General features: G+C 36.0%; 8 protein-coding genes across 8 annotated transcripts; 4 read left to right on the top strand and 4 right to left on the bottom strand.

The window, feature by feature from the left end:
- Positions 1-533: 533 nt before the first annotated feature.
- LOC127952895 (hemoglobin subunit alpha) lies at positions 534-1,433 on the top strand. The gene is made up of 3 exons (XM_052551783.1): positions 534-701; positions 894-1,101; positions 1,206-1,433. The coding sequence occupies exons 1-3, from the start codon at positions 607-609 to the stop codon at positions 1,332-1,334; spliced, it is 432 nt and encodes a 143-aa protein (XP_052407743.1). The 5' UTR covers positions 534-606; the 3' UTR covers positions 1,335-1,433.
- A 5,661-nt stretch (positions 1,434-7,094) lies between these two features.
- LOC127952883 (hemoglobin subunit beta-2) lies at positions 7,095-7,907 on the top strand. The gene is made up of 3 exons (XM_052551741.1): positions 7,095-7,262; positions 7,352-7,574; positions 7,675-7,907. Exons 1-3 carry the CDS (start codon positions 7,171-7,173, stop codon positions 7,801-7,803), a joined length of 444 nt encoding a protein of 147 aa, XP_052407701.1. The 5' UTR covers positions 7,095-7,170; the 3' UTR covers positions 7,804-7,907.
- Positions 7,908-9,954: 2,047 nt separating this feature from the next.
- LOC127952899 (hemoglobin embryonic subunit alpha) lies at positions 9,955-10,718 on the bottom strand. The gene is made up of 3 exons (XM_052551796.1): positions 10,565-10,718; positions 10,275-10,482; positions 9,955-10,183 (listed from the first exon to the last, which is right to left on the bottom strand). The coding sequence occupies exons 1-3, from the start codon at positions 10,657-10,659 to the stop codon at positions 10,055-10,057; spliced, it is 432 nt and encodes a 143-aa protein (XP_052407756.1). The 5' UTR covers positions 10,660-10,718; the 3' UTR covers positions 9,955-10,054.
- Positions 10,719-11,627: 909 nt separating this feature from the next.
- On the top strand, positions 11,628-12,437 carry LOC127952892 (hemoglobin subunit beta-2-like). Its single transcript, XM_052551766.1, has 3 exons — positions 11,628-11,791; positions 11,882-12,104; positions 12,205-12,437. The coding sequence occupies exons 1-3, from the start codon at positions 11,700-11,702 to the stop codon at positions 12,331-12,333; spliced, it is 444 nt and encodes a 147-aa protein (XP_052407726.1). The 5' UTR covers positions 11,628-11,699; the 3' UTR covers positions 12,334-12,437.
- Positions 12,438-14,011: 1,574 nt separating this feature from the next.
- LOC127952905 (hemoglobin embryonic subunit alpha-like) lies at positions 14,012-14,772 on the bottom strand. The gene is made up of 3 exons (XM_052551808.1): positions 14,618-14,772; positions 14,328-14,535; positions 14,012-14,240 (listed from the first exon to the last, which is right to left on the bottom strand). Exons 1-3 carry the CDS (start codon positions 14,710-14,712, stop codon positions 14,112-14,114), a joined length of 432 nt encoding a protein of 143 aa, XP_052407768.1. The 5' UTR covers positions 14,713-14,772; the 3' UTR covers positions 14,012-14,111.
- Positions 14,773-15,963: 1,191 nt separating this feature from the next.
- LOC127952886 (hemoglobin subunit beta-2-like) lies at positions 15,964-16,776 on the top strand. The gene is made up of 3 exons (XM_052551752.1): positions 15,964-16,130; positions 16,221-16,443; positions 16,544-16,776. The coding sequence occupies exons 1-3, from the start codon at positions 16,039-16,041 to the stop codon at positions 16,670-16,672; spliced, it is 444 nt and encodes a 147-aa protein (XP_052407712.1). The 5' UTR covers positions 15,964-16,038; the 3' UTR covers positions 16,673-16,776.
- Positions 16,777-18,407: 1,631 nt separating this feature from the next.
- LOC127952917 (hemoglobin embryonic subunit alpha-like) lies at positions 18,408-19,116 on the bottom strand. Its single transcript, XM_052551819.1, has 3 exons — positions 18,997-19,116; positions 18,707-18,914; positions 18,408-18,619 (listed from the first exon to the last, which is right to left on the bottom strand). Exons 1-3 carry the CDS (start codon positions 19,089-19,091, stop codon positions 18,491-18,493), a joined length of 432 nt encoding a protein of 143 aa, XP_052407779.1. The 5' UTR covers positions 19,092-19,116; the 3' UTR covers positions 18,408-18,490.
- A 2,534-nt stretch (positions 19,117-21,650) lies between these two features.
- Positions 21,651-22,449, bottom strand: LOC127952854 (hemoglobin subunit alpha-2-like). Its single transcript, XM_052551708.1, has 3 exons — positions 22,284-22,449; positions 21,990-22,197; positions 21,651-21,872 (listed from the first exon to the last, which is right to left on the bottom strand). Exons 1-3 carry the CDS (start codon positions 22,376-22,378, stop codon positions 21,744-21,746), a joined length of 432 nt encoding a protein of 143 aa, XP_052407668.1. The 5' UTR covers positions 22,379-22,449; the 3' UTR covers positions 21,651-21,743.
- Between the last annotated feature and the right edge of the window lie 3,218 nt (positions 22,450-25,667).

The raw sequence follows: 25,667 nt of genomic DNA, 5'->3' as shown, positions 1-25,667 counted from the left end.
TTTTTCTGATCAAATTTGCACAACGCTTATAACCACTATGTTACCATAAACAAACGTTCATAACAATAAAATGTAGACATTTTCAGTGAAATAGCAAAATATCAAAGCACCGTTAGAAAAAGGTATTTTGATTATAATGCATGGCCAGATGAATGCAATTATGTTACAAACTTTTCAACTGATGATGAATAATTTTATTAGACACATCATCCTTTCAAAGAGTTGCTGTTTTTTGCACCTTCATTTATCAACGTTTTGGGGAAAAAAAATAATTGGGTTCATTTCATTATGATGTTAATTCTGATTCATAAGTTTAAAATGATGATTGAGAGAAAATAAAATATCAAATATCTTGATTTGCATATAGCGCGTGTAGGGTGTGAATAGAAAATCCTTATCTTAATTAAAAGAGAGGCACAAAATTGGCACGTTTTTGATTGGACACCACAGGTTGGGCATCAGCAGTAATGCGTTTGAGGGGTGTGGTTTGGACCGAGTTCATGGGTGTGACCTTCTTTAGTTTTATATAAAAAGTGGGACAAAATCCCGTTTTCTCCAACAGCTTTTTCTGAAGAGAACCTAACTTGAGAAAAAGAAGACGCAGCCATGTCTCTCTCTGATAAGGACAAGTCTATTGTGAAGGGCTTGTGGGCTAAGATTAGCCCCAAGGCCGATGAAATCGGCGCTGAAGCCTTCGGCAGGTAATACTGGACTAGGCTACTGTCTTCCTATTTAGGTTAAGATTAGCTACTTATTGACCGGTCTATATAGAAACATCCGCGTTAACTATGCTAAATAACATAAAAATATAATGTTTTCATTTATTCGATTACCTTAAAGTAACCTATAATGTTTAGATTATCGGAATTATGATTGTTCTCATTTCGTTTCAGAATGCTGACCGTCTACCCTCAGACCAAGACCTACTTCTCCCACTGGGCTGACCTGAGCCCTGGGGGTGCTCAAGTGAAGAAGCACGGCAAGGTTATCATGGGTGCAGTCGGCGATGCCGTATCAAAAATAGACGACCTTGTGGGAGGTCTGATGGCCCTGAGCGAACTTCATGCTTTCAAGCTGCGTGTTGACCCGGCCAACTTCAAGGTAAACCATGACAAAACAATTTATCACAGTAACTTAGTGTAAATAAGTTTACTCATAATGGGCAGTGTAGGATGGTAATGTGTTTCTGTTTCTTCCTTTTCTAGATCCTCGCACACAATGTCATTGTGGTCATCGGCATGCTCTTCCCTGGAGACTTCACCCCAGAGGTTCATATGTCAGTTGACAAGTTTTTCCAGAACTTGGCCCTGGCTCTTGCTGAGAAGTACCGCTAAACATCTAGTGGGCATTCATACGCTACACTGTGCGGCACCAATAAGCAACTCAAGTGTGATGTCTGAATAACATTTCTCAATAAAAGGCACAGAATTAAACGAGTCATGTCTTATTTGTATCAATAGGATATTTTAATTGGTGGTCATATGTGTGAAAGCCTATAAGCTATCCTTAAAATTATAAATATTTACCAACTGTTTTTAATTTTTGATTCAAATTTTACTTAGGCTACTTTCACAGAAACCCTGAACTCTCGGTTCATTAACATTTTATAATAGCTGTTATCGGTTCCAAAAACGGAACCGACCTGAATAAATTCAGATAACTCAAACTACGGTTACCTTTATGGATTTAGCAGAAGCTTTTTTCCCAAAGTGACTTACAAAAGGGGAACAAAGGCTGATGTTCTCAACAGAGCCCCGCATCCAGGCGTCACCATTGAAACAGACGCTCAGAGGAAGCACCATACTTTACATGTTGTTAATGGCTATTTACATTCTTGTGCATATGGCCACCTGGGTGATTGTTCAGACGTTTTTAATCTTATCCCAGCATCCACCGAGTGTCTAAATAACGCAAGATTGACTTTGGACATCATATTGACTTTGGACAGCTATTGTCCATATGCTGTTTATGTGGGTTTTTGACACAACCGATAAACAGCAAAACATCAACGTCTGCTGACGAGGTTATTTGGAATATTTAACATTGACATTAGACGTTGAATTTACATTGAATTTTGGTCACCTGACGTTGCAGCCGAAATGTAACCAAATATCATCGTCTTATTGTGTGCCTGCTGGGATCAATGAACATTTAATAGCCTACTTATTTTTATTACTGTGCACAAAATGATGTTGTTTATCTGATAAAGTAATACAAAGAAAGATTGGTTAAACTAACATCAGTCTCCTTGCAAAGATAATTTGCCCGTATGTTTATATTATATATTTAAACGTTTTGCTTCCACATTTATTGCTTCCATTTGTTGTGTCCCTTTGCAAATGTACAAACATAAAAAAAGGCCTAAAACAAATATTTGTGTGTGTTTGTGTGTGTATTGTGTGTACTGAACTAAACTGGTCTCACATCACAAATGAAGCTAATCTGAAGAACGTATAATTGTTTATAATAGAGGGAACCAGAAGTTCAAAAATCATTTCAGAATGAAAACAGCATAACAGTGGTCCAAAATACAGTGGCCCAAGTCATGACAGGAGACAAGATTTGAACTATAGTGGGTTTTTAAAATAGCATATACATAGCCTAATTCATCATAATAACACGGTTCATAATCGGTATTGATTATTAGTATAAAAACAACATAAATTCAAATTCAATACAATATCTGCTGTGTCCGAGGGTGTTTAGAGTATAGGCCACATATAATCCAACGCTACCTCACGACCAATTCGTAGTATTTTACGAGGTGGCTTATTAGTACGAATTTTAAAGACCTCACTCGTACGATTTAATGCAATTTGTCTAAACCCGAATGAGAAATATGATTTTGACAGGATTCTTAAAAAATGTTAAGCGTCAAAAATATGAAAAATTCTCTACTGTCTACTGTAAAAAGCTGAGAAAGTTGACTTTAAAATACCTACAAATAATTCATTTTCCCTAATAATTAAGACTTTTAATCGGGGTTTTTATTTATTTATTTATTTTATTTTATTGGCATATGCCTATACTATCTGCATTTACAGAATGTAAGTACAATTTCAAAGCAGCCTACTTTTTACCACAAAAAAAATAAACAACAACAACAAAAAAACATTATATATGAGTGTAAGTGTAACTTGTGAATTGACACTAATTATTTGGCAGGTCTTCTGTAGGATGGACCAGGGATGAGTTTAAACTGTTTGAAATTAGCTTCTGGCGTGAAATCACTATCACAAACAAGCACCAGCTTATGCTTCTCGTGACAGCAGAACTTCAGTCTCTGTGAACAAATATAATGAATTTACAAGATTAAAATAGTGGGGTTCAGAAATAGAAAACTGAAAACAATCTGAATCAACAGGCTATTGCTGATTTGGATATGCCATCCGAATAAGCTTAACATTTCATTAGACTATCAGGACTGAACAAATGGAGAGGATTGAAACAAGTTGTAACCGTACTTGACCTACAAAGATTGAACATAACGTAGGCTACATTTGCCAAAATTGTAAACGTGCCACGTAAATGTTATTTTTTTTAATAGTTATTAAATATTTTGCGTAGCTGCTTTATTTTTTCTTAACGGGAGGATGGGTGTGGTGGGACATTGTACAATATTTATTTTGAGTAAGTTCATTTGATAGCCACAATATATTCTAACCCGATCTCATGAACGTGCATATAAACAGTAAGCCATATAAATACTAAAACTCGTTGTATTGATACACAAGAATGGACTTTGGCGTGCATATGCTGCTACGTGATGGATAGGTTTAGGGTTGTGGGGTAGATGCGTAGCCTATCATATGTGCGCAAAACCTGCCTATCACAAGAACGCCAAAATAATGCGTATCATATGCACTCGAAAACTGCGTATCATATGCACGCCAAACACAGGCGTATCATATGCATGCCAAAATCCATTTTTGAGTATCAATACCACGAGTTTTCGTTTTTATTTGACGTGTTATTTATACGCATTTTCATAAGACTGGGATCCAACAAAGCTTGTATCACCCTATACATATATAAGAAGACAAAGGCAACAACAAATAAGTTTATCCAGTGCCCAATTCCTGTTTTCAGATTAAACATGCCCACTGGGGATCGTGAGATAATTTATTTCTTTTTTATCACGATTTATCACAGAATTCAGGCAGTGAACACCCATTCTCTCTATGAGCTTATTAAATATATTATAGAACCTGCAGAGAAAATATGTAGTAAACAGCTCATAAAAAAAGAAATGGGAAAAAAAAATCTCTGAAAGTTTTTTTTTTTTTTTTTTTTTTTTTTTTTGTGTTCCTGCAGTGTAGGCTGCAGGTTATTTAATATAAGGGCTGTCGATATTTTAAATATTTGGTTCGCACAATTTTCATTAGGCTATTTTATCGAAAATAATAAAGGAAGAAACATAATAGGTTGTATCTTAACATTTCGCAAAGCCTATTTACGAAACAGCAAAATATATATTGCCTGTTTTTAGATTTCCGTTAGTCCCAAACCCAAAGGAGCCTCTGTTTGTGTCCGTAAAGAAACTGTGCGAAAACACTAGACTCATAATAAGTCTACTAAAATATTTGAGAAGTGGCTGTCAACCTGTAATGTGCTGGTGGAAACTAGAGATATGTTAACCCGGTTTGATGCCCTGGGCTGGGTTTCCTAATAACGATGGATTTTAGCTCTAAAGAACGCTTGCCGAAATTCCACGTGCGTTTCCAGACAAAAATTTAGGATAGGCTACTTAACACGAACACGCCAAAACGCGTTCTACGTGCTACTTCTAAAGAGTCGCTGTTCATTTGTCAAGTTCTGAAATATTACCTTAGAATCTCTCCTTGAACCTAATAGTCGTCATCTGATGATTAGAAAAAAAAAAAACCATAAAGATGAAATTAATGTTCTTCTGAAGGAAGTAGAGCAAAACAAATGTCATTTTCAGCAGATTTAAGGGACACCATACAAAAAGTAAAAACAAAACATATGAGAGGACTTGTCTTTGCTACAGAGTTAACATCAACCATGGGTGTTAAGAGACCAGGGAAGGAGGTCAGAAAGTGGCAGGACTTTGTAAAAATAAACAAAAACAGGTAGTTAGACCAATGACTCTCCCCTTCTTGCAGCATATGAAGAAAAAGTCCTGTCAATACTTCAGATGGCATTTGTGGTGGTATTGACCATCACGGATGAGTAGGGATACCTCAGCCTGAGCCGATGTCAAGTCCTATGCTCAGAGAAACTATTTAATAACTACAGTTTCACCTGCCATCTCCCAACACTAACCATCTCCTAGTCCTCCAAACAAACCTCTCAGGCCTCAGCCCACAGCCACAACACCTCAGTTTGAGAAGGTCTGTGATTGTAGTCAGGATTGTAGTTTGTGAAGCTGGAGAGATGTCTTGAAAGACATTAGACAATGTATTTAAGAGGCCAATAAGAGGAACAGCAATCTCCAACAGCAGCTCATTGACTTCAAAAAGGCCAAGCTGCCTTTGGAGACTTACACTGAATTGACACTGAGTTTCTGAATTGAATGACTAATGGTTGATGGATATTTTTAAACATAAACATATAAGTTTAGATATTATTAATATATAACATGTATATATTAAGGGTGATAGTAACACAAATGTACTTCATCCAGCCAATATATTTCTACAGGTACAGACAAAACTACAAAATCACACTGAATACTTGAATAAAGTGTAAATGCAATCTGCCAGTTGTCCTGCAGGTGACCTCATAACTCTGTCTTCTTGCGATGCACGAGGGCTATCAGGGCTTTAAGATTACTCCAGAGAGCACTCGTAAATCTACGATGATTTTCAAATGCTTGCTAAGTTACGATGCTTCTGGAAACGGACCGTTGTACTAAGATCATTCACATGAACGTTTTCACGACCTTCTTAGGCTTGCGATGCTTTTGAGAAACGCAGCCCTGTGCATTTGTTATTGCCATCATGTAATATGCTATAGACCTCTTCAGCAGATGTAAACTTATTAATCAGTTATTAGGAATTACATTTACATTAGTAGGTGCTTAATTATAGTTTATTATTACTATTATTATTATTATTTACTACTATTACAAATGTAGCTAATGTGTATATTTATATATTAAAATATGGTTAATTTTTTTAATTTCCCTGAATATAGGCTATCTTTTATATCAAATAAAATGTGTTAGAGCAAGAGAGAGCGAGCGCGAGAGCGAGAGAGAGAGAGAGAGAAAGAGAGAGAGAGAGAGAGAGAGATTGACGCCCCCTGCTGGTTACATTTATATCTGTTTTGTTCTGATCTGTTTAATTTCTGATTTGTTATAAGTATATGTTAATACACGTGGACAGCAGGGGTCGCTAAAAGACTTCAGTTTGTGATGCAAGACTTAAATATTACAAACATGTTAATATTAGACTGCCTCCCTAGACGTTGTCAGAATATAATCTGTTGCCAAATTTGGTAATGAAAAACGTTCTACGCATGTTCCAAAATGTACGTTTTTTATAGGCTAATAAATTAAGGATACATTTACGGAAATACGGAATTTTAGATAAACAATTATTCGAATTATATTTTGATTCAGGAAACTGTCATATCAAATACAAAAGTCACTAGGCTATGTTTGATTTGGTAAATAGGCCTATCCTGTAGCCTGCAGCTCTTATGGGGGAAACCATCAATTATGAGCAATTATTTGTCTGTTAAACACGTCAAGAAAAAACGGAGAAGATCGGAGAAAATTAGAAAAAATGTTTCTCTTGTCAGATGCTAAATTCAGTGTCTCTGTTCAGAATTTCATATGTGGCCTATAAAATATGTTTTAATATGTATAGTATCTGTCATATGTAGCTATTTATTATTTAGCCTATGTCCATCATAAAATCTATTTCCGATGAAAATAACTGTTCTTTAAGAAAAACATTTCCATATTAAATAAAAAATTAATCTCGGCAAAATAGATAGAATTAGCGGATAGGCTATTAGAATAGAAAAGTAGGCTATGATATGCATCTCTTGGGTGGACCTGGTTAAACCAACCCACAAACTTGTCGTCAAGGGGTGGGGTGATGAAGGGCATTTAAAAGTACAGCAATGAGACTCTCTCTCTTCACAGCACTCTTTAGCATCTGTTAAAGGCAGTCAGTCTGAACATCTAAAGTCGGAAACATGGTTGTGTGGACAGAATTTGAGAGGGCCACCATCCAGGACATCTTCTCCAAGATGGACTACGAAGTCGTTGGTCAACAATCTCTGGCGAGGTATTGAGTCCTGACATTAACTTGAAGCGGGCAACTAGTTTACAAACAGCGCTCTGATAAAAAAAAATTCTCTTCGTTCTGTTTTGTAGATGTCTGATCGTTTACCCCTGGACCCAGAGGTACTTCGGCAATTTTGGAAACCTGTACAATGCCGCTGCCATCATGGGAAACCCCATGGTTGCTGCACACGGTAAAGTTGTGCTCCATGGCCTGGACAGAGCCGTGAAGAACATGGACGACATCAAAGCCGTCTATGCTGAACTAAGTGTGCTGCACTCCGAGAAGCTCCACGTAGATCCTGACAACTTCAGGGTAAGTTAATAATAATGTTCATTACCAAGACTTGTTCTGACCTCAGTGTTCATGCATCCTCTGTCTGTCTATATGACACTGTCCTTGTGTCCTCCAACAGCTTCTGGGTGACTGCTTAACCATCGTTGTTGCTGCTCAACTCGGCGCTGCATTCACACCTGAGGTCCAGGCCGCTTTTCAGAAGTTCCTCGCCGTCGTGATCTCCTCTCTTCGAAGACAGTACCACTAGAAACAAAACCTGCTTTGACTGTTACACAGAGGATCTTCTGATGTTTAAACAAAAGAACGTGTTCTTCTGAGTTGAAGCAAATAAACGTTTCAGTAGCTATTCAACATGCAGTGTATCCTGTGATCTTTTATATTCACATGAATTCAGACAGTTTGTGTCTTAGGGTTTGCTGCTGCTGCAGACAGGTTTTGAAGCCTATGGTATAAACTGTTTCTAACTGATCATCTTTAATAAAATAGGCAAAAGTTCGTGAATAACCTAATCTGATTACCTCTATTATTGGAGACTATCAAAATAACTTTAATAAGGACAGAAAGCAGCAAGTTTTATTCATATGATCCAACGTGTAACCAATACACAATTATTTGATTTAACGAATAGTCCGTTACTTTAACAACGACTGTGATGAATGTAAAAGTGTTGATAAATAAACGAACGAATTAATACATTAAATAAACAAACAATCAAACAAACAAGACATTTCTCAGTGTAACTGAAAGAATAGAATGCACCAAAGAACTCTTTAATATTATACATTAGGCTATATCGAGTCATTTATATCGAGTTTATTTATAAAGCACTTATTTAGAAACGTGTTTACCAAAGTGCCGTACAAGCACGAATAAGGCAATATAACAAATAGAATAACAAAGTAAAAAATATTATGAAATATTATAGAATAATGTCATATAAAATATCAGCTCTCACACGGTGTTAAACGCCATACTGTAAAATAGTTTTTTTTAAGCTAGACTTAAAAACAGTAACTGTTTGGGCCTTTCTAACATGTAAAGGCAAATTATTCCAAAGTTTGGGCCCGCCACTGCAAACTACAAAGTTATGTATTATGTATTATTATAATATAGGCCTATTAAATATATATACAACTAAAGATTAGTGTAATATGTACTAAATACTATTTTAATCCCTTTATTCATGTAGGCCTATATGTAAACAAAAGTAATAATTACACACTGAACGTTGAAAAATTAGCATTTAAAAAAAAGTTTTACATAGCAAGAAAAGGCTGATTTGTTAGATTTCATAAGTTCATAACTGGAGCCAAGTGCAGGAAATTAAATTTAGTCATTTACTCAATTAAAAGATCAATCATTACAAACATCTGAGTGAAAGTAACCGTGTCCACATTTATTTAACTAGGCTTCTTCATTTATACTTTAAAGTAATAGTAAAAAAGAACAAAAAATGTTCTCGAGGAAAAAAGTCAAATTTTCTACTAATAATATATTTTAATAAGTGTGTATATTTATAAGTTGCATATCTTTGCACAATGAAGGACTTAAATTGCAACAATTGGAAAACCCTCCAAAACTAAGTTAGACTAATTAGCAGACTAATGAAGTTCAATTACTGAAGTGCTCTGTCTTCACTTAAGCTTCTTTGAGAAATTATTTAACAACATGCTTGTTTATTTAAAAGAATTTTAAGTTAAAGTTTATTCATTTATTTTCTTATTTGGCTGGTAATATTGATTAGTCAACACTATAAAACAACATTGCTTTCATGTTCATTGGCTGGTTTTATAAAAAGTTTTACCGAGCGAGAAAATGTTGATTTGTTATATTTCAAAAGTTCATAACTGGAGCCAAGTGTAGGAAATTAAATGTAGTCATTTACTCAATTAAAAGATAAATCATTACAAACATCTGAGCGAAACTAGCCGTTTCCACATTTATTATAGGCTACTTTAAAGTATAGTAAAAAAGACGAAAAAAAAATTCTTTAGGAAAAAATTTACATTTTCTAAGTGGCATATCTTTGCACACTGAAGGACTTAAATTGCAACAATTGGATAACCCTCCAAAATTAGTGAATTTAGACTATTTAGCAGACTTATGAAATTCAATTACTCAAGTGTAATCAAATTATTTAGCAATATGCTTGTTTATTGAAACGTTTTTTTTAAGTTTAAAGTTGATTTATTTATTTTCTTATTTGTTTGTGTGGTTGGTAATATCATGTTTGATTAGTCAACACTATAAAACAACATTGCTTTCATGTTCATTGGCTGGTAGTTCTTCAGAATGAATGAAACATCTTCAATATTTGTGAATGATTTGAGACTGTAGTCTATCACCATTCTCAACACTGACTGGTGTGTGACAAAAACATGCACCAAAGACGCTTAGCTAATGTTTTTCATAATCATTTATTGCATCATAAGACAGAATGTTGATGCAGCCATTCATCTGGTTTGACGCGGGCCTACTCGAAGACACTCAACATGCGCTTATCTGTACTTCTCGGACAGAGCCAGAGCCAAAGCACAGAGGAACTTGTCCATAGCAACATGGGCCTCTGGGGTGAAGTCGGTGGGGAACATAATGGCCAGAACCACGAGGATGTTGTGGGACAGAATCTATGGACAAACAAAAGAAAATGTTAACGCGACTAGGAAGGAGACTATGACAGAATCAGAGTTGACTAAAGGTGGATTTAGTTGCGCTTACCTTGAAATTGGCGGGGTCCACGCGCAGCTGGAAAGCATGAAGCTCGCTGAGGTTCAGGAGTCCAGAGGAAAGGTCATCGATTTTACTGACAGCCTCAGCGACGCCGCCCATCACAGTCGCCCCGTGCTTCCTCACTGGGGCAGAGCCGGGGCTCAGGTCCTTCCAGTGAGAGAAATAGGTTTTGGTCTGAGGGTAGACCACCAACATCCTAGACAGACACAGCGAATTGAATTACAGATATATATGCCCGAAGAAAACATTATGCGTATACACGCCATTAATAACCTTACCTAGAAAGAGCATCCTGACCAATGTCATCAGCCTTTCCCGAGATTTTGGCCCAAAGGTCTTTGACGGCAGCTTTGTCTTTGGCAGAGAGACTCATCGTGGAAGGAGGACTGTGCAGAAAACTTCTGTAGGTTTCTGACAAGAGGACTGACGGTTTTATACTGCCTTCAGGAAGATACACCCAAGACCCTCCTCTCACCCCCGAAGATGACTTATCAGACTGTGGAAGATTGCCAGAATATTACACTATTTTCTCAAGACAGTTTTTCCTTTTCTATCCACTATATTGAATTAATTAGCAATTCATTAAATTGAAATTAATGTAGCTAATAATAACCACCTGTAACTCGAATAAATATGGCGAAACTACGTTAGATTTGATGAGTTACTGAAACAGCTTTTCACACAACAAGCAATTAAAAAAATAATAGGTCTAGCTTGAACCGGGGGACAGTTGAAACACATCAAATAACTTGCCTGTAGCCTACATCACAATCGATCGATGATTTTTGCTCCACACGTACATGGTAGTGCCCTCGTCAGTTCGAGATTAACAGGGTGCACGATTCTCTAATCCAAAGATATAGAACAATGTCTGATTTTAGGGATACGGTTTTTACTTCACCGCCTCTCTTTAACATGAAATATCTGCTTGTCATTTTATGAGTAAGACGGACATTTGATGCCTGTGATTTCTGCTCAAGAAATTCTTCATAACATGGTCTTCTTCTGAGTTTTCGTGTAAATTAGAGAAATGTGTGGGATGGTCTGTGTGGACAGGGGTACAGATAAATTGTTCCTTAATTGTTGACTGATTAAAATAAGTTAAAAATAGAATCAGTATAGACTCATTGGGTATATTATGGTTTCTATTTCATGTTATTATTTATAAATATACAGTTTGTTAGAATAAATGTTTAGGTTTAGTCTTTGCAGATATTAGAAGAAAAAGTAGGCTATGATATGCATCTCTTGGGTGGACCTGGTTGAACCAACCCACAAACTTATCACCCAATAGCCTGCCAAGGGGTGTGGTGATGAAGGGCATTTAAAAGTACAGCAATGAGACTCTCTCTCCTCACAGCACTCTTTAGCATCTGTTAAAGGCAGTCAGTCTGAACATCTAAAGTCGGAAACATGGTTGTGTGGACAGAATTTGAGAGGACCACCATCCAGGACATCTTCTCCAAGATGGACTACGAAGTCGTTGGTCAACAGTCTCTGGCAAGGTACTGAATCCTGACATTAACTTGAAGCGGGCAACTAGTTTACAAACAGCGCTCTGATGAAATGCTCTTTCTCTTCGTTCTGGTTTGTAGATGTCTGATCGTTTACCCCTGGACCCAGAGGTACTTCGGCAATTTTGGAAACCTGTACAATGCCGCTGCCATCATGGGAAACCCCATGGTTGCTGCACACGGTAAAGTTGTGCTCCATGGCCTGGACAGAGCCGTGAAGAACATGGACGACATCAAAGCCGTCTATGCTGAACTAAGTGTGCTGCACTCCGAGAAGCTCCACGTAGATCCTGACAACTTCAGGGTAAGTTAATAATAATGTTCATTACCAAGACTTGGTCTGACCTCAGTGGTCATGCATCCTCTGTCTGTCTATATGACACTGTCCTTGTGTCCTCCAACAGCTTCTGGGTGACTGCTTAACCATCGTTGTTGCTGCTCAACTCGGCGCTGCATTCACACCTGAGGTCCAGGCCGCTTTTCAGAAGTTCCTCGCCGTCGTGATCTCCTCTCTTCGAAGACAGTACCACTAGAAACAAAACCTGCTTTGACTGTTACACAGAGGATCATCTGATGTTTAAACAAAAGAATATGTTATTCTGAGTTGAAGCAAATAAACGTTTCAGTAGCTATTCAACATGCAGTGTATCCTGTGATCTTTTATATTCGCATGCATTCAGACAGTTTGTGTCTTAGGGTTTGCTGCTGCTGCAGACAGTTTTTGAAGCCTTTGGTAAAAGCTGTTTCTAATTGACAATATTTTATTAAAATAGGAACAAATTTAGTGCATAAAATAATCTGATTACCTCTATCAGTACTTGGAGACTAAAATAACTTTAATAAGGACAGAAAGCAGTAGGCCTATTCCATGTTTTATTCAAATGATCCAACGAGTAACCAATATACAATTATTGTATTTGATTTAAGAAATAGTCCATTACTTTAAAAATGAGTGTGATTAATGTAAAAGTGTTGATAAATAAACAAAGGAATGAAAGAATGAAATTAATAAAGAAAAACAAGACATTTCTCAGTGTAACTGAAAGAATAGAATGCACTAAAGAACACTTTAGTATTATACATTATGCTATATCTAGTCAAGTCAAAGTTTATTTATAAAGCACTTTTTTTTAAACAACATGTTTACCAAAGTGCCATACAAGCATGAATAAGGCAATATGACAAAAAGAATAACTTAATCAAAAATATACTGAAATATTATAGAATAATGTAAAACAAAATAGCAGCTTTCACAATTAAACGCCATACTATAAAAGACTTGAAAACAGTAAGTGTTTGGGCCTTTTTAACATGTGAAAGCAAATTATTCCAATGTCTAGGGCCATTCACTGAAAACCGCAGTTATGTATTATGTATTTTATGTTATAATGTAGGCCTATAAAATATATATACAACTAATTATAAGTATAATATATAATTACTATTTTAATCCCTTTATTAATGTATATGTAAATACAAGTAATAACTACACACTGAACGTTGAAAAATAATGTTGAAAAATAACGTTGAAAAATGTTTTATAAAAAGTTTTACCGAGTGAGAAAAGGCTGATTTGTTAGATTTCATAAGTTCATAACTGGAGCCAAGTGCAGGAAATTAAATTTAGTCATTTACTCAATTAAAAGATCAATCATTACCAACATCTGAGTGAAAGTAATCGTTTCCACATTTATTTAACTAGGCTTCTTCATTTATACTTTAAAGTATGCAATAGTAAAAAATAACAAAAAAAATGATTGAGGAAAAAAGTAAAATCTTCTACTAGTAATATATTTTTAATAAGTCTGTATATTCATAAGTTGCATATCTTTGCACGCTGAAGGACTTTAATTCCAACAATTGGAAAACCCTCCAAAACTAATGAATTTAGACTAATTAGCAGACTAATGAAGTTCAATTACTCAAGTGCTCTGCCTTCTCTTAGAAATTATTTAGCAATATGCTTGTTTATTTAAAAGAATTTTAAGTTTAAAGTTGATTTATTTATTTTCTTATTTGTTTGTGTGGTTGGTAATATCATGTTTGATTAGTCAACACTATAAAACAACATTGCTTTCATGTTCATTGGCTGGTAGTTCTTCAGAATGAATGAAACATCTTCAATATTTGTGTATGATTTGAGACTGTAGTCTATCACCATTCTCAACACTGACTGGTGTGTGACAAAAACATGCACCAAAGACGCTTAGCTAATGTTTTTCATAATCATTTATTGCATCATAAGACAGAATGTTGATGCAGGCATTCATCTGGTTTGACGCGGACCTACTCGAAGACACTCAACATGCGCTCATCTGTACTTCTCGGACAGAGCCAGAGCCAAAGCACAGAGGAACTTGTCCATAGCAACATGGGCCTCTGGGGTGAAGTCGGTGGGGAACATAATGGCCAGAACCACGAGGATGTTGTGGGACAGAATCTATGGACAAACAAAAGAAAATGTTAACGCTACTAGGAGACTATGACAGAATCAGAGTTGACTAAAGGTGGATTTAGTTGCGCTTACCTTGAAATTGGCGGGGTCCACGCGCAGCTGGAAAGCATGAAGCTCGCTGAGGTTCAGGAGTCCAGAGGAAAGGTCATCGATTTTACTGACAGCCTCAGCGACGCCGCCCATCACAGTCGCCCCGTGCTTCCTCACTGGGGCAGAGCCGGGGCTCAGGTCCTTCCAGTGAGAGAAATAGGTTTTGGTCTGGGGGTAGACCACCAACATCCTAGACAGACACAGCGAATTGAATTACAGATATATATGCCCGAAGAAAACATTATGCGTATACAAGCCATTAATAACCTTACCTAGAAAGAGCATCCTGACCAATGTCATCAGCCTTTCCCGAGATTTTGGCCCAAAGGTCTTTGACGGCAGCTTTGTCTTTGGCAGAGAGACTCATCGTGGAAGGAGGACTGTGCAGAAAACTTCTGTAGGTTTCTGACAAGAGGACTGAGTTTTATACTGCCTTCAGGAAGATACACCCAAGACCCTCCTCTCACCCCCGAAGATGACTTATCAGACTGTGGAAGATTGCCAGAATATTACACTCTTTTCTCATGACATAGTTTTTCCTTTTCTATCCACTTTATTTTATTAATTGGCAATGCATTAAATTGAAATAAATTAATGTAGCTAATAATAACCACCTAATTCGAATGAACAGGGCGATATTAACTTTTTGTTGTTTGTTGGGTTACTGAAACAGCTTTCCACACAACAAGCAATTAAAAATATAATATAGGTCTGGTGTACAGCTGGAACCGAGGGACAGTTGAAACACATTGAATAATATAAGCTAAGTAACTAATGAGCTGATTTCTTTATGTCTTAAATATAAAACTATTGACAATAGACTGACAATAGACTTTTGTTCAACGTTTTAGAAATTAACTATTCCTATATATGTGAACTAATCATATATCTGAACTATTAACCAATTGTTCGGTTATTCACTGATGATCTGTTGGCTATTTAAATATGCTTTAATGGGAACTTATTAAGTTGTTTAAAAGTGATAAAGTACAGTAATAAATAATATATATATATATATATATATATATATATATATATATATATATATATATATAGCCTATTTTGTCGAAAAATAAGACACTTTTACATTTGAAATAATTTTCATACTTTAAAGCATTAAACATGAGTGTTTCAATTGTATGTGAACTGTAAAAAAAAGTATTTATGAACTAACTGTAGAAATTATTGTTATTCATAATTTGTTTAGTTAGTAGACAACTGAAAGGAACACCACATGAAGAAAATACATAGTTTTGAGTCTTCTGCAGAACATGGTTTGATAATAATGGAACAAACAGTTCAACAAAACTAAAATGTTCAGAATTCCCTATTTACAAAAGCATTATTTCATATGCAATCTATATAATCGGATTAACAGATGTAATTGTTCTTTAGAAATGCTGACACATTCAAATAATTTAAAAAACAGTTGGACTCATCAGCATTTTTTTTAAATCTAAAATATTGTAAGAATTAACTGTTTCAGTTTAATCTTTGCAATAAAAAAGTAGGCTATGATATGCATCTCTTGGGTGGACCTGGTTCAACCAACCCACAAACTTATCACCCAATAGCCTGCCAAGGGGTGTGGTGATGAAGGGCATTTAAAAGTACAGCAATGAGACTCTCTCTCTTCACAGCACTCTTTAGCATCTGTTAAAGGCAGTCAGTCTGAACATCTAAAGTCGGAAAAATGGTTGTGTGGACAGAATTTGAGAGGACCACCATCCAGGACATCTTCTCCAAGATGGACTACGAAGTCGTTGGTCAACAATCTCTGGCGAGGTATTGAGTCCTGACATTAACTTGAAGCGGGCAACTAGTTTACAAACAGTGCTCTGATAAAATGCTCTTTCTCTTCGTTCTGGTTTGTAGATGTCTGATCGTTTACCCCTGGACCCAGAGGTACTTCGGCAATTTTGGAAACCTGTACAATGCCGCTGCCATCATGGGAAACCCCATGGTTGCTGCACACGGTAAAGTTGTGCTCCATGGCCTGGACAGAGCCGTGAAGAACATGGACGACATCAAAGCCGTCTATGCTGAACTAAGTGTGCTGCACTCCGAGAAGCTCCACGTAGATCCTGACAACTTCAGGGTAAGTTAATAATAATGTTCATTACCAAGACTTGTTCTGACCTCAGTGTTCATGCATCCTCTGTCTGTCTATATGACACTGTCCTTGTGTCCTCCAACAGCTTCTGGGTGACTGCTTAACCATCGTTGTTGCTGCTCAACTCGGCGCTGCATTCACACCTGAGGTCCAGGCCGCTTTTCAGAAGTTCCTCGCCGTCGTGATCTCCTCTCTTCGAAGACAGTACCACTAGAAACAAAACCTGCTTTGACTGTTACACAGAGGATCATCTGATGTTTAAACAAAAGAATATGTTATTCTGAGTTGAAGCAAATAAATGTTCCAGTAGCTATTCAATATGCAGTGTATCCTGTGATCTTTTATATTCGCATGAATTCACATATTGTTCGTTCATATATTCTTATACATTATGTGAAAGAATGTGCCATTTCAAACTAAAATCATTTACAAATAGAAATAGCTATATATATAGTTTTACAATATATATATAAAAATATAAGGAGGATACCTTTTCAGAGAGGTAACAGAGTTTGACGGTTCTACAGTTATTTTCGCCAAAACAGATACAAACTTTAGCACAAATACACAAGACAAACATCTGTTGTTCCAATTGTTCATGAATAATTTACATAATGGTAACATATTTGAAGTTGAAATCTTCTATGCTACTGAAAAACACAACCAAATACAATTGACATGTTCTTGCAGAATTCACTGATGTTATTTTAACAAGGAGTGTTATGATTGTAAGTGTTGATTCAAGGGGACTTCTAGGCTTGAATTGTCTTATATATAAAATAATAAACAACAAACATAAAAATAAATAAAATAAAACGAAGGAATTAATAAATTATTAACTGAACAAACAAACAACAAACTAAAAAGTATACACACCCACACACACACACACACACACATATATATATATAGCATATATTTAATATATATAATATTACAAAACGTATTCATAATACCTAATTATGATAACAAATAATATATAATTATTTGGTGTAAACAAATAAAGATAATGCAGCAAAAAACACTTTGAGAGATTTGATCCTCTTATAGTTTACAAAGGCTACTGGACCCTGAAAAACAACTTATAATTGAAAGCTTTAAAAAAAAAAAAAATCAGCTAGAAACACTTAATTTATAAGAACTATAACTGAAGCCAAAAGTATCAAATTTAATTTAATCAATAAAATGTACTCAACTGAATGCAGAGTAGGGGAGAGTTGGGACGGGAGACTATGAAGAGAAGAAACACAAGGGAGGAGTTCCATTAAAAAACATGTATTTCTTCATTCTAATTCTAATTGTTGTTGTCTGTTTTTTGTTTTTCTCTGTTTAGCCTGTTTTTTTTTTTATTTGGGGGGTGGGGGGGTTACAACATTGGTGTTGAACATGTTGTATGAAATGCAAACAATTAAAGACTGAAATTTTCATTTGGTTGGTTTTAAGTTGTTTACATTAGCTTTAAGAAAAGAAATAATACTGTTTGAAAATGGAAATTTGATTTTTAAATTAGTTTTTAAAAGAGGTATATTATCTTTCAAATTTAACATGGGTTTGAACCAGATTCATCCAGTTGGTCAGTTTACATACAGATGATTCATCTTTCCCATTGTCTTGGGTCAACTTACCCCCACCCTGGGGCAAACTGAGCCACTGAAACACTTTTTTTATAAGAAGCCATATTTTTAGAACCCTTTGTCACTGATGCATTCTGATAATTTAAAAATGATAGGAAACATCCTGAAGTTACTTTAGATACTTTTGTTGTACTTCTGTGTCATTTTTCCGTAGGCTATGCCCTTATGTCTAAGATATTAAACTAAAGCCTGTAAAAGAAACTTCAAAATGCATGATAAATGAGTATAGTCTATTGTCATTTGTGAATATTAAATTCAGCTACAACTTTTTATCACTTGCAAAAACATTCACCAAAAACGCTTAGTCAATGTTTTTCATAATAATTTATTGCATCATATAAAGACAATGTTTATACAGGCGTTCATCTGGTTAGAGGCGGAAGACACTCAACATGCGCTCATCTGTACTTCTCGGACAGAGCCAGAGCCAAAGCACAGAGGAACTTGTCCATAGCAACATGGGCCTCTGGGGTGAAGTCGGTGGGGAACATGATGGCCAGAACCACGAGGATGTTGTGGGACAGAATCTATGGACAAACAAAAGAAAATGTTAACGCTACTAGGAGACTATGACAGAATCAGAGTTGACTAAAGGTGAATTTAGTTGCGCTTACCTTGAAATTGGCGGGGTCCACGCGCAGCTGGAAAGCATGAAGCTCGCTGAGGTTCAGGAGTCCAGAGGAAAGGTCATCGATTTTACTGACAGCCTCAGCGACGCCGCCCATCACAGTCGCCCCGTGCTTCCTCACTGGGGCAGAGCCGGGGCTCAGGTCCTTCCAGTGAGAGAAATAGGTTTTGGTCTGAGGGTAGACCACCAACATCCTAGACAGACACAGCGAATTGAATTACAGATATATATGCCCGAAGAAAACATTATGCGTATACAAGCCATTAATAACCTTACCTAGAAAGAGCATCCTGACCAATGTCATCAGCCTTTCCCGAGATTTTGGCCCAAAGGTCTTTGACGGCAGCTTTGTCTTTGGCAGAGAGACTCATCGTGGAAGGAGGACTTGCAGCAAACTTCTGTAGGTTTCTGACAAGAGGACTGACGGTTTTATACTGCCTTCAGGAAGATACACCCAAGACCCTCCTCTCACCCCCAAAGATGACTTATCAGACTGTGGAAGATTGCCAGAATATTACACTATTTTCTCATGACATAGTTTCTTTTTTCTTTTTTTTTTAAATCCACATATTCTAATCAATTAGCAATTAATTAAACGGAAGTCGATTCATTTAATAATGTCATTATAACATTTATGAATACCATGAGGCGATAAATTTAGTTTTACTTTTTGTTTTAATTTTCGAGGTTACTCCAAAGCTACAGAATACTTCTACTTGCCACACCTCGCTGAGAAAATGTGTGCTATCTTGGAAATGGCCTGTTATCAAGAGACGGTCTTGACTGTGGGCCGCCTCACATAAGTGTAGATAATTATAGATCGCAAAGTTCAGTCGCTGTTTAAAATATTGTCTCGGTAAGACATTTGGAATTTAAAATTAAAAACTTAAAAATCAATAGCTCTCAGAAAAGTATAAAACTGAGAGTTTACGATCCATTGTTTAAGATTTGTTTTCCCTAGTTGAAAATATATGTAGCCTACTCTCGTTTGTACAATATCGATTCTCATTTGACAATGTTTTACTCAAATACATCTGCTTTATTAGAACGTAATTTTTTTATAGTATATATGTGAAATTCTAATCATCAAATTTTCTCCTCAAAGCTCCTCGGTGATTGCGTGACCATTATTTCGGCTTCCCAGCTCGGTCGTGCCTTCACTCTGGACATTCAAGCAGCACGGTTGAAGTTTCTGGCAGTAGGCTCTGCACTTGGAAAACAATACCATTGACTTCACAGAAATATGTATAGTGCATCTTCCAATTAATAAAATCCAAAACAACTCTGATCAGTGTTTTTCTGTCATTGATGTCTGTATTGCATGCATCATTCTTAGATGTCTGTTCAGATTATTAACTATAGGGATCCGAATTTGAAATGAACACTTTGCGTTTGGAAACCTACCTTAAAAGGGAAATAGTTGACTTGGAGTACCTTTTAGCGACGACTTTCTGGTTTCAGCACTGGACAGCGCCAACCGCATATTTTAAACACCTAAACAGATTGACCATGTTTATATAAATCAGACTCAATCATTAAACATAATTTTTAGAACGAAAAGCAAAAAGGCTCTGGTGTTTCATGCATATCTCAAATAAAATACAAAAAATAAAATGTCATTAATATGCTGCGTTCGTATATAATGACGAGTAAATAAATAAATAAATAAAAACCTGCTGTTCAGAGGATATATGGTGACAGATGTCAGTGCTGTTGCAGAGAGGTGCTATGTCAGGCATTATGAATGGTTAACCAAATAATAGAAAACTTGAATCTGTTACAGTCTTGGCACAGTGGCCTCTATGTCTAATTTCCCCCACCCTTCCTGAACACGGCAACAAGAAGCTGATAAGGTCTCGACTCAAAAGTTACACGTAATGTGTTTATTTATTGTTTGTGAGTACTTCATTGTGTGTACTGTATTGCAGACATACCCCACCATAAACAATTAATAACTGTTTATTTGCTATTTAAAGAACAAATCAGAGCATTGCTGAACACTGTATGCAGGGTAAGGTAGTTTACCGACAGTTAAAAAGCAATAATAAGACTTAAAACACATATAGGTCTATGTATTATTCAAACTCTACAGACAGAACAATGACAGAGAGCCATCCAACGCCTACATTAAGAAGTACATTCATTAATTCCTACTCGTGTAAAAAGAAAACAAATACATTAATATTAATGTTAATCTTGTATAATGCATGTGTCATTATACAAGATACACCATATTATACTTTTTAGCGTTAAAACACGTCAAAAACAGAATATCAGTGTTTTGTCATAAAAAATAAATAGGCTACTCAAATAAATAATAACTATATGTTGATTTCGTAATATGTTGATGAATATTGTACATATATGCTATTATACGTCAGTATATGGAAATGTTTTAATGAAATGCTTTTAAAGGTAATGGATAGTTTAAATAAGTCCATCCTATCAATGATGTGTTCTTAGCTCTGAGGTTTGCAGTTTCCCCGCGAGCTCGAGCCCGGCTCTGGCACAAGGGTGGAAACGGGTCAACAGACTGCTTGATTACACTTCATTTACTTTTAAATTTAACATGTTTTTAGTTTAATTCTAAAATGTCTGTTAAATTAACTTAGATGTCAGCAATATCGTATTAAAACAGTGATCGAAATAAAATAAGTTAGCATTTGATTGTGGAGTATCACACAAGGTTTCTTCACAAAGGTTTAGAGGAAATAAGTTAATATATAACCATATTGAATGAATATGATCTTAATATCCTAATATCCTATCCTAATGGTCCAGGGTCACATTACTCATAAATATAGGCTTATGAATGTATGTCTATACGTATTTTATTGATTCGTTCATTCAAATATTTGAGATCTATTTATTTGTGAGTTAAGTGGACCAACCCCTACATATCAGATCCGTGGCGCAAAAAGAGACAGATGATATAGCTTGATTTCAAACATTTTATTTTATTATTTTCATCCTCATTAAGGTGAAACAGAGTCGCGTCTGAGATGATGCCCACAGGGTCGACTTTAGCGGTACTTCTCGGCCAGGGCCAGGCTGACCTGAGCCAGGAACTTGTCCACAGAAACATGTACCTCAGGAGTGAAGTCTTGAGGAAACATCATTGAGAGCACAACGAGGAGGTTGTGATTGATGATCTGAAAAAATAAAAAAAAATAAAGAAAAAAAGAAAAGTATGTTGTTATTATAGGCTAGACTGAATTAAATTGCAAAGAAATTCTCTGATAAATGTTTTCAGCAAAACCTTGAAGTACCTTGAAGTTAGCAGGGTCCACGCGAAGCATGAATGCGTGCAGCTCGCTGAGGGTGAGCAGACCCCCCTTGAGGTCATCCATCAGCCCGACAGCGCTCAGGACGCCATTCATCACGGTCAGCCCATGCTTTTTCACCTGAGGTGAGCCGGGGCCCAAGTCTTTCCAATGGGAGAAGTAGGTCTTTGTCTGAGGGTAAACGAACAGAGTCCTGAAACGATTCAAAACAAAAGAGATATATTAGCAGCCTAAGTTATAAAAGTCCGTTCTTGTATGCAGAAACTGCAGTTAAATTACCTGGCCAGAGCCTCGCTGCCAATGTCCTCAGCCCTAGGGGCAACTTTGTCGAAGAAGGTCTTCACCGCCAATTTGTCCTTTGCAGAAAGACTCATGGTGACTAGATTAGTAGTTGACAGGCTGCCAAAAAACTTACGTAGCTGTGTTTTTTTGGCAATGCTTTTTAAAGGAGAGAAAGGCATTGCATTTTGAAAGATAAAAAAGACTCCACCTCCAGAGTATAGAGCAGGGTGGTGGTGGTGGGGGTAAACAAGACAGCTGTATGTGAATCAAACTTCATGTATACACTTAATGTATCTATCATTCAAACACTGTCCATTTCAGAGTCCCAAAAATTCCCAAGGCCTTCATTAATTAAAAATATTATTTTATTCCCCCTGTGAACTGTGGTCTTGACTTTAAACTGGTTGTAACAATGTAGGCTGTGTTTGATAGTACATAAAACTTCTCTTAATTCCTTTCTGTTTTTTGGTATTTTTATTTGAGCTTCATTAAGACATATATTAAGGTTAGGTAACACCTTAGATTAGGAAACATTCACTATTAACTAGTCGCTTGGGCTATTAGCGTGCATTATTATTAGGATATGGGCTGTTTATTAGAATACTTAAACCCAATACTTAAACGTAACTACTACATACAGCTACCATCAATAAGCAGCACATTAGGAATTTACAGAGGGAAAACTCCTAGTTGACTTGTTCCCTTATGTAAGTTTAACCAATATTACCTAAAATATTTTACACAGGTATGGTCGACTGCACATGAGTTATGCACGACCAGTCTCATGAAAATGCGTATAAGTAGTACGCCAAATAAAAATAAAACTCGTGGTATTTATACGCAAAAATTGACTTTGGCATGCATATGATACGCATGTGTTTGGCGTGCATTTAATACGCATTTTGAGAGCATATGATATGAAATTTGTTGGCGTGTGTATGCGCATCTACCCCGCAACCATAAACCTATCCATCAAGCTGAATATGCACATTCTCAAAGTTTGAGAATGGTGTGCTGAGAAATTTGTGCATCTCACATTCACATTGGAATTCAACACATTTGTCTATTAGTGTAAATGTCCTTATTATTAGCAGGCATGCAATAAAAAATATTTTTTTTAGTGTAGTCTTTCTTTGCATTTTTTATGTTTTGTATCCAGGGTCTCTAAAACAACGTTTTTGAAACTCATATTCATAAAATCAAGAAACATACACAATATGCTCTAGGATGCTTGAAGCATGTTTCTAGCCGTTAAGAGGGATTTAGGGTTAAGAATGCTGATGGCGCATAGCAGATTAATTACTTATTTTAAGAATGGCAGTGATTTGTGTCCACGGTGCCAATATTGACATTTAATTAATACGACTTCTCAGACTGTATGGGAGCGATAAAACACACAGGCATTAATATTTGACCAAGCTACAATTGCTGTAGAGAAAGGGTGGATTTCAAGTCTTATCTTCTGCAAACATGAACACATTTTTATCAGTGGCCTAACTTTAAAAGTAGGTCCACCCATGCAGTGATCTCGATTAAAACGAACCGGTTCTGCGATAGAGACCTTCCGGCTTTCTGCTGAAGCATGCTGCAATTGGCACTTCTGAAAACGCCTGATATTTCACGATGAACGGTTTAACCCAGGGGTCATGTGCTGAAGGCATGAAAAGACATAAACAACAACAGGGATAACAAAAGCAGTAGCCTACTCTGTACTTTAGATTCACCTGCAAAATATGAAGGCATCCATTGTAGTCAATATGGTTATTGTTCACAGTTAATTTATCATGCATGAATGGAATTATATATGTGGCTATAATACAGCGTAATACTATGATTCTGTGTATATAGGCTAATTTAGGTAGACTATAGTCTATTTACATTTAAAATCTACTTGTCATTCAATGATAAAACCAGTTAGCATTAGCATTCTTTACATAATAATGAGGATGAATGCATGAATAACTTGTCGTGGTCACAATGAGACTTGTTGATCATTGTAATATCTATATGGGATATGGAGCAATATGTTTAGTATGCACATTTTGATCTTTCAGATCCTTCTTCTAAATTTTTATCAGACATGCATGTGATAGTGATATGCATGGAGCTAGAGAAAATTGCACCTGGCATGTGATGCTGGTTTTCTATTGTGATGTTTTTACTTTTTCTTTCATCAAAATTAAATTTTTTAAGTTTGATTATAAGTAGGTATAAACATAGAGAGAACACAATTATATTTGATTATGTCATATGAAAGTTATTACACTAATATTCACTGTAATAACCAGCATTGTCCTCGCAGCTTAAATAAATTTTTTTTGTATTCTGACAGCAAAACAGCTGATCTTCACTACTATTGTTTTAATAAATAAAAACCAGTTGACCCCATTAACCCCTAAAACCTATTATGAATTTAAAATCACATAAAACTGTGTTGAACATAAACGTAAAGGTGCCAGAACAATAAAAAGGTGATGCGGAACACTAGACCTGACGCGTTGCATCCTTGATTTCGAGGCTAATAATAAGTGCTTTCTTCAGTATGATTAAACAACGAAAATGAAATAGTAGCATAGTAATTATAGGGGTGGCACCCGGGGTGGCCGATCAGATGTCAGGGATGTCAGGGATGCCAGTGCCTAGACACCCCTCTGGCTCCGCATCTGGTTGCAATAAATATATCTTATATTTACATTTACATTTAATTTAATCGTTTAGCAGACGCTTTTATCCAAAGCGACTTACAAATGAGGACAGTGGAAGCAATAAAAACAACAAAAAGAGCAGTGATATATAGGCTATATATAAGTGCTATAACACGTCTCAGTTATCTTAACACAGTACACGTAGAAAGGGCTTTTAAATAATATAATAAATAAAAACAAAACAGATATAGAGTAGAAAAAGAATAGAGCAAGCTAGTGTTAGAGGTCTTATATATATATATACACATACATACACACACATAATTGCATAAAAAATGAAAAGAAAATAGAATACAAAAAGATTAGAAAGGTGGTTAGATTTAAAAAAAAAAGAATAGAATTAGAATAGTGAGTGTTAAAGTTAGAGAGTCAAATAAAGATGGAAGAGATGTGTTTTTAGCCGATTCTTGAAGATGGCTATGGACTGCTCGGATTGAGTTGGGGAGGTCATTCCACCAGGAGGGAACATTTAATTTAAGGCGAGACACCCAGTTGATTGATTACATTGATTATTGCAAAAAATTGTATTACAAGTTTTCAAAAATGTTATGTTTAAATATGCAAATGAGGCATTATTTAATGAAATATGTGCTATTTTGCATAAATGTCTAGTACAAAATTCTGAACACTAGATGAAGTCAGTTTCAAATTTTTTGTTTAATTTTTTTTGACATAT

The sequence above is a fragment of the Carassius gibelio genome, chromosome A3 (genome assembly GCF_023724105.1).
Source record: "Carassius gibelio isolate Cgi1373 ecotype wild population from Czech Republic chromosome A3, carGib1.2-hapl.c, whole genome shotgun sequence".
NCBI lineage: Eukaryota > Metazoa > Chordata > Actinopteri > Cypriniformes > Cyprinidae > Carassius > Carassius gibelio.
The sequence above is the reverse complement of the archived record's forward strand: the minus strand, read 5'-3'. Positions and strand labels throughout refer to the sequence as shown.

What these genes read in the sequence shown, in the direction of transcription:
- LOC127952895 (XM_052551783.1), top strand. Translation starts at nt 607, where the DNA reads ATGTCTCTCTCTGATAAGGACAAGTCTATTGTGAAGGGCTTGTGGGCT. An exon ending in GGCGCTGAAGCCTTCGGCAG is followed by an intron (nt 702 to 893) that starts GTAATACTGGAC and finishes ATTTCGTTTCAG; the next exon opens with AATGCTGACCGTCTACCCTC. An exon ending in TTGACCCGGCCAACTTCAAG is followed by an intron (nt 1,102 to 1,205) that starts GTAAACCATGAC and finishes TTCCTTTTCTAG; the next exon opens with ATCCTCGCACACAATGTCAT.
- LOC127952883 (XM_052551741.1), top strand. Translation starts at nt 7,171, where the DNA reads ATGGTTGTGTGGACAGAATTTGAGAGGGCCACCATCCAGGACATCTTC. An exon ending in GGTCAACAATCTCTGGCGAG is followed by an intron (nt 7,263 to 7,351) that starts GTATTGAGTCCT and finishes TCTGTTTTGTAG; the next exon opens with ATGTCTGATCGTTTACCCCT. An exon ending in TAGATCCTGACAACTTCAGG is followed by an intron (nt 7,575 to 7,674) that starts GTAAGTTAATAA and finishes GTCCTCCAACAG; the next exon opens with CTTCTGGGTGACTGCTTAAC.
- LOC127952899 (XM_052551796.1), bottom strand. Translation starts at nt 10,659, where the DNA reads ATGAGTCTCTCTGCCAAAGACAAAGCTGCCGTCAAAGACCTTTGGGCC. An exon ending in GGTCAGGATGCTCTTTCTAG is followed by an intron (nt 10,483 to 10,564) that starts GTAAGGTTATTA and finishes GTGTCTGTCTAG; the next exon opens with GATGTTGGTGGTCTACCCTC. An exon ending in TGGACCCCGCCAATTTCAAG is followed by an intron (nt 10,184 to 10,274) that starts GTAAGCGCAACT and finishes GTTTGTCCATAG; the next exon opens with ATTCTGTCCCACAACATCCT.
- LOC127952892 (XM_052551766.1), top strand. Translation starts at nt 11,700, where the DNA reads ATGGTTGTGTGGACAGAATTTGAGAGGACCACCATCCAGGACATCTTC. An exon ending in GGTCAACAGTCTCTGGCAAG is followed by an intron (nt 11,792 to 11,881) that starts GTACTGAATCCT and finishes TCTGGTTTGTAG; the next exon opens with ATGTCTGATCGTTTACCCCT. An exon ending in TAGATCCTGACAACTTCAGG is followed by an intron (nt 12,105 to 12,204) that starts GTAAGTTAATAA and finishes GTCCTCCAACAG; the next exon opens with CTTCTGGGTGACTGCTTAAC.
- LOC127952905 (XM_052551808.1), bottom strand. Translation starts at nt 14,712, where the DNA reads ATGAGTCTCTCTGCCAAAGACAAAGCTGCCGTCAAAGACCTTTGGGCC. An exon ending in GGTCAGGATGCTCTTTCTAG is followed by an intron (nt 14,536 to 14,617) that starts GTAAGGTTATTA and finishes GTGTCTGTCTAG; the next exon opens with GATGTTGGTGGTCTACCCCC. An exon ending in TGGACCCCGCCAATTTCAAG is followed by an intron (nt 14,241 to 14,327) that starts GTAAGCGCAACT and finishes GTTTGTCCATAG; the next exon opens with ATTCTGTCCCACAACATCCT.
- LOC127952886 (XM_052551752.1), top strand. Translation starts at nt 16,039, where the DNA reads ATGGTTGTGTGGACAGAATTTGAGAGGACCACCATCCAGGACATCTTC. An exon ending in GGTCAACAATCTCTGGCGAG is followed by an intron (nt 16,131 to 16,220) that starts GTATTGAGTCCT and finishes TCTGGTTTGTAG; the next exon opens with ATGTCTGATCGTTTACCCCT. An exon ending in TAGATCCTGACAACTTCAGG is followed by an intron (nt 16,444 to 16,543) that starts GTAAGTTAATAA and finishes GTCCTCCAACAG; the next exon opens with CTTCTGGGTGACTGCTTAAC.
- LOC127952917 (XM_052551819.1), bottom strand. Translation starts at nt 19,091, where the DNA reads ATGAGTCTCTCTGCCAAAGACAAAGCTGCCGTCAAAGACCTTTGGGCC. An exon ending in GGTCAGGATGCTCTTTCTAG is followed by an intron (nt 18,915 to 18,996) that starts GTAAGGTTATTA and finishes GTGTCTGTCTAG; the next exon opens with GATGTTGGTGGTCTACCCTC. An exon ending in TGGACCCCGCCAATTTCAAG is followed by an intron (nt 18,620 to 18,706) that starts GTAAGCGCAACT and finishes GTTTGTCCATAG; the next exon opens with ATTCTGTCCCACAACATCCT.
- LOC127952854 (XM_052551708.1), bottom strand. Translation starts at nt 22,378, where the DNA reads ATGAGTCTTTCTGCAAAGGACAAATTGGCGGTGAAGACCTTCTTCGAC. An exon ending in GGCAGCGAGGCTCTGGCCAG is followed by an intron (nt 22,198 to 22,283) that starts GTAATTTAACTG and finishes GAATCGTTTCAG; the next exon opens with GACTCTGTTCGTTTACCCTC. An exon ending in TGGACCCTGCTAACTTCAAG is followed by an intron (nt 21,873 to 21,989) that starts GTACTTCAAGGT and finishes TTATTTTTTCAG; the next exon opens with ATCATCAATCACAACCTCCT.